Source organism: Augochlora pura, chromosome 5 (genome assembly GCF_028453695.1).
Source record: "Augochlora pura isolate Apur16 chromosome 5, APUR_v2.2.1, whole genome shotgun sequence".
Classification (NCBI taxonomy): domain Eukaryota; kingdom Metazoa; phylum Arthropoda; class Insecta; order Hymenoptera; family Halictidae; genus Augochlora; species Augochlora pura.
In genome coordinates this window covers 15,584,806-15,590,285 of record NC_135776.1, presented here as the reverse complement: position 1 = coordinate 15,590,285, position 5,480 = coordinate 15,584,806, and the positions used below count along the sequence as shown (strand labels likewise).

Sequence of the window (5,480 nt, the reverse complement as noted above, 5' to 3'; positions counted from 1 at the left end):
GAATGTGAAAACGATCGTATATAATATATAATCGGCAAAATGAATGACGAAAAATAATAGAAGGGAAAGAAGAAAAAAGAAAAGAGAACGATTAAAGAAAACGGTTACGAAGCATCCATAAGGCACGTTCGAAGGCAGAAAAAGTATGACAAAGAACACGCTTAATGGAGTTAAAGCAATTAAAGGCTTGAAAGGAAGGAGAATGCTATCCATTTCATGGTCTAATAATGAGCCGAGCTTATTGCGAGCCATAACAACGGCGATTACCATATCCCCCGATGCATAGAAAGCTTCGTTGCATTCTGCATAAAACGACGAGCAGATTGCGGTTTTTTATGCGAAATCAAAGCTGACTGATTCCAAAAATGTAGGCGACACGTCGACATTCATCCCTTGGAACAATTTCAACGACAACAATGACAAAATAATATATACCTTCGAACTCTCCCTCTCTCTCTCTCTCTCTCTCTCTCTCTCTCTCTCTCTCTCAATTGCAATTTATTTAGAAGTCGTTGTCAAATTGTTGACTCGAAAACCGCGGTCTAACAAGATCGAACGAATACCCTGAACGTAACCGCGCGACGTTACATCGGAAGCTATTTCAGAACTAAATTCAACTGAAATTAACACCTGAAGTTAACACCAAATGTGGAAAAAATTGTATAAGTGGATAATTATACAACTTGCCGATTGCAAGAATTAAATAGAATCGAAAATTAATGGAAACGAAAGGCGTCCCTTCTTTAAAACCGATTCGAATGGAAGCAACGAAGGAAATAGGATGATTTCGTATACACTGGGTGTCCGAAAAATACGAATTAATGAGAGAATGCTTCATATACCCCTCGACTCGATACACTTACCGTTAGTTATGTTAGTTTTATACCTAGCGTTAATCGTTCTAATAAGTCAGTGGTGAAACAATGATTTAGGTGAAGTTCGAACTATTTTTATTATAATATACAGAGTGTCTTTAAATTATAGTGCTTCTGGGAAGTGATAGCTGAGGTCATTCGAAGCAACTTTTTCTTTTACAAAGATTTTCTGTGAAGCATCGTTAACGAGTTATTAATGAAAAACAGAGACCAATGAGAGACGAGGCTGTGTGTCGTGTTAATCGAGCTTGCTTCTCATTGGTCACCGTTTTTCTTTAATATCTCGTGAACGAAGCCACGGAGAACATTTTTGTAAAGGGAAAAGTTGCTTCAAATGATGTCAAGTAACCTTTTTATTCTTCATTGCAAGTGACTTTTAGGACACTCTCTATAACTATTTTCCTTCTTCAGCTATCGTCACAGATTGCGAAATTCGCGCGTGAAAATGGCTGAACGCATTTAAGAGAATAACTATTCGAAACCAGTAACGCGAATAATTATAGACTCGAAGTAGCTCTCATATTATTACTAGCATCTAAACGAGAGCCTTACAAATGATCATATTTGTACATCCCTATCTTCTATTATCTCTACCATAGAAATATATTTGTATATTCCTATAAAATTCGTACATATCTATTCTCTATTACCCCTAATATAAAAACATACAAATATCACTCATTTTTATTACTAAAAAGTTGCTTCGAGCCTATAATAACGCATTCTATATAAAACTGCGAATTTAACCAAAGTTAAAACTGTCCCACGAACCTATCAAAATGACGAATTGCATTTTATACCTGTGCCCCGATGCTTTTCATCCGAGACGATCCACCGAAGAATTCAGTCGTTCGCCGACGTACGAACGACAATTCGCTAGCATGCTCGACCGACGATCGTCAGCAACGTCTTCGAACCTTATCCGAACGTTTCCTCGGTCGAACCGAGATACAGTTGCGTTCACCGCACCTATCGCTCACACTGCAAAAAAACCCTTCGATTGATCATTGCTCAAAAGTGATGTGCACGAGACGATCGAGATTCCTGCGCGAAGCGTTGTTGCTCCGCCAATTTCGAGGCGCGCCCGTCTGTCGGAATTCGGGACACGCGTCGCGTGGACAATTCGGCGTCGAGTGCCAGCCTCGACGCTGGCCGCCGTCGCCGGCTTCTCTTTCAATTGACGATGGACGTACCTAACAACAATTTTTCCCCCCATGCTCGGCCATCGACGCGACGAACGGAACCGACGAGCAACGGTCCTCTGCGGCTTAACGACACCCGGGAAAATGCAGGGAGGTGCTACGAACCGATTCGAAGGAACCTAAACGGACTAACCCCTCCTTGGGACACGCTTAAGGACCGGGCGAGTCCTTCAGCAACCGGACCAAAGGGTTCAGCTTACCGTCCTCCGAATTCCTGTACTCTTCCAGCAGCTGGAAAACAGAAGATTGCTCTAAATAAATGAATCCTCCGCCACCTAAAACTTCGAAAACAATCACTGATGGTACTTCACGACGCCGAGACCCAAGGTTTCGTGCAACGATTTCTACGGTGATGCGGTTATTGTGGCTACGATAGGGACAAATAGACGATGAGATGATCTCGATGGAAATTATTGGAGATTATAGGGTTTCGTTAGTAGAGATGGTCTTAGGTTTGTTTTGTTAACGTGTTCAAAGCGCAAGAACAGTAAAGTTACTAATTATTCGAATATTTTTCGAATGATAATAGTTAGATGACAAAAACGTGTTCATTGATATTTTTTAGTGTGAGAAGTAACGTCGTGCGAAAAATAATATGGCCTGTAAAAAAATGATGGTCGTCATGCAATTAGTGTATTTCATTTTGCAATTTCCATGTGTATAGAATATCTGTAGAGTGCTATAGAATCTTCAAATGGTATAGGTTCAGAAATAATCACGATGATTTTCCATAAAATTGTATAAAATGCTATAAAACTCTATAAAGTTATATAAAATCCTATAAAACTGTATAAAATTATATAAAATGCTATAGAGTTCTATAAAATTCTATAAAGTTATATGAAATCCTATAAAATTGCATAAAACTTTATACAATTCTATAGAATTCTGTAAAGTTATATAAAATCCTATAAAATTCTATAAAACCCTATACAATTCTATAAAATTCTATAAAGTTATATAAAATTCTATAAAACCCAATAAAATTCTATAAAATTCTATAAAATCCTATAAAGTTATATAAAATTCTATAAAATTTTATACAGTTCTACAGAATTCTTAAATGCTACAAATCAGAAATACTCCAGATGATTTTCACGGTAAGAAAACACTCGCGTAAAAGAAAGAATGGAACGGAACAATAAAAAGAAAAAATACGTGTAACTTGTTTATAAAATGATGTCATTTGTTTTACCTGGTAAGACATTTCGCACGATAAGATGGCCGTGGCCTCTGGATTTTGGTGCGTCGCCGCCAAAAGAGTCGGGAAAATGCACGACGTCAGTCCTGGTGCCCCATAGAACGGGAACGGTAAAGTACAAAGCTGTTGGAGAACGCTTGGTCCAGCACCAGCCGATTGCAGGGTCAACTGGAATCAATAAAAAAACTCACGATTAATTACAATTGTTACATTGAAAATAATAATTCCCTTAATGTTACACGATAAAGCAATATTTTGATATTTTAGGATAAAAACAGCTTTGCATTGAACGCAAAATTTCGGTAGTTTCTCCTCTTGGCGAGTAATTAATTTGTAATTTAGATTTTTACAACAAGTAGAATGTATTAATACAAAGAAACGCGATGTGATTCACAGATTAATAAATTAATTATAATCTTTTCGTGAAAGGCCTTTACTTAAGCTTATTCTATTTGTATTTTATTCTTAACTTAATAATAATATGGTAATATTCTGTATTTATTTGGATTTAAAGTTACAGTAATCTTAACTGTTATTGCTTATTATTATGATTGATAATTATACCTTTCTATTCGATATTTTCATCGTATGATCAATACATATATTAATCATAAGCTTTCTGTCATAACACTTTGTAATTTGTTCCATTTATGTATTACTTCAATCACTATGTCTAAAGTGTTCAACAACTAAAATATACATATGTTTCCTTCTAAGTCTGTCACATTTTTGCAATTAAAGTAAAATAAATTTCTGCAAGTTTCCCACCACATGAAACCTGCATTTTAAAAAACGATTAATCCGCCACCCTTCCAAATAAATCTATCACCTCTCCACAATAAATCGACACATCTCCAAATAAATCCACATACAAATATACAACTTGTATCGGTACAACAAACAACATCCAACGGACATTCTCCCCCTGATCGCGCAATCACGTTAACCTTGGCTCGCTAATTGGGAGAAAAGACGGTTCGCCGAGACGCGGCAGTTTTGAGACGGGAAACGCTTTCAATTGCAAATCACCCATATGAACGAAGCCGAAGGGACAAGCCAGACGATCGTCGAATAGCGAGAACAGTTACTTGGAAGTGTCCGCGTATCGTTCATTTCTTGAAATACCGTGAGAAACAGGGCCTCTATTGCCCAGGTGACGGAAACTGGCCAGCCAAAGACAAGAAAACGTCCTAGAACACCTGCGATCCAACAAGTGTCCGCGAGTAAGCTAATGCACCTGTAGAACAACCTCTTGCAGGAAATACCCACATTACCTGCTACTCTTTCCCAACCTTTGTACTGCTTATACCAATCTTGTCGAGCCTAAAGATGTACGTACACGGAAAGAATAGCGCATGTTTTCTATTTCCATTCATTCAATGAATTACTTTCTGCGTTTTATTTTATATTATATTACGTGATATTATATGTTTTATATTATACCATACTGTACAATTTATGTCATATTAAGTTATATTTTATATTATAATACTATAAAGTTATATAAAATCCTGCAAAATTTTATAAAATTATATGAAATCCTATAAAATTCCATAATATTTTATAAAACCCTATAAAACTTTATAAAATTGTATACATTTCTATAGAATTTTTACCATACTATTTGAGTACTATTAGAATTTGTACCATACCATTGTGCTATACCAATTTATGTCATATTAAGTTATATTTTATATTATATTATGCCATATATATTTTATGTCAGGTTATGGTCAGGTTATCGTATTAAATCGTTTACAAATTGAACGAACTTTGAAGTCGATTATCACGAAAACGGAGCACCGGATGAAAAAATATTATACCAAAATATTTTCTTCTTCTTTGATGTAGAATCACCCCCTGCCCGGTTGGGGGCGATACTGTGATTTCCAGAACACCCTGTACACTACATATTGATTTGATACAGTTATTAAACCTTTGACTATTGTTGGCGCCTATTGGCGTCCGACACAAGTTGGCTTCCCGGTACTGTAGGCGCCAATAGGCGTCAAGATCAAATTTCGCCCCCGTTTATTATTAAATTTCATTAATTATATATTGTGTAATATTTATGCTATATATATATTGTAAAAAAGCTTAATATTATTGTTCACTTCAAGTAATATTGGTATAATGTAACAGAATTCAATATTTTGAATATTTTAATATACATCCTCAGAAATGCATGTCTAACGAGAAACT

General features: G+C 36.1%; 1 protein-coding gene across 2 annotated transcripts in view; it reads right to left on the bottom strand.

Annotated features, from left to right (window-relative positions):
* Positions 1 to 470: 470 nt before the first annotated feature.
* The window catches only part of Ssp3 (short spindle 3), a 49,500-nt gene continuing 44,490 nt past the window's right edge, over positions 471 to 5,480 (bottom strand). Inside the window, exons 14-16 of one of the 2 annotated variants that reach the window (XR_013494023.1) lie at positions 3,273 to 3,446; positions 2,069 to 2,308; positions 471 to 1,856 (exon numbers count right to left, since the gene is read on the bottom strand). Coding sequence is in view for 1 of the 2 variants with exons in the window: in XM_078180062.1 (XP_078036188.1) it covers positions 2,228 to 2,308; positions 3,273 to 3,446 (255 nt within the window). In the remaining variant the exon portion in view is untranslated. Of the gene's footprint in view, positions 2,309 to 3,272; positions 3,447 to 5,480 lie in introns of both variants that reach the window. The other variant, XM_078180062.1, reaches the window with a different exon arrangement.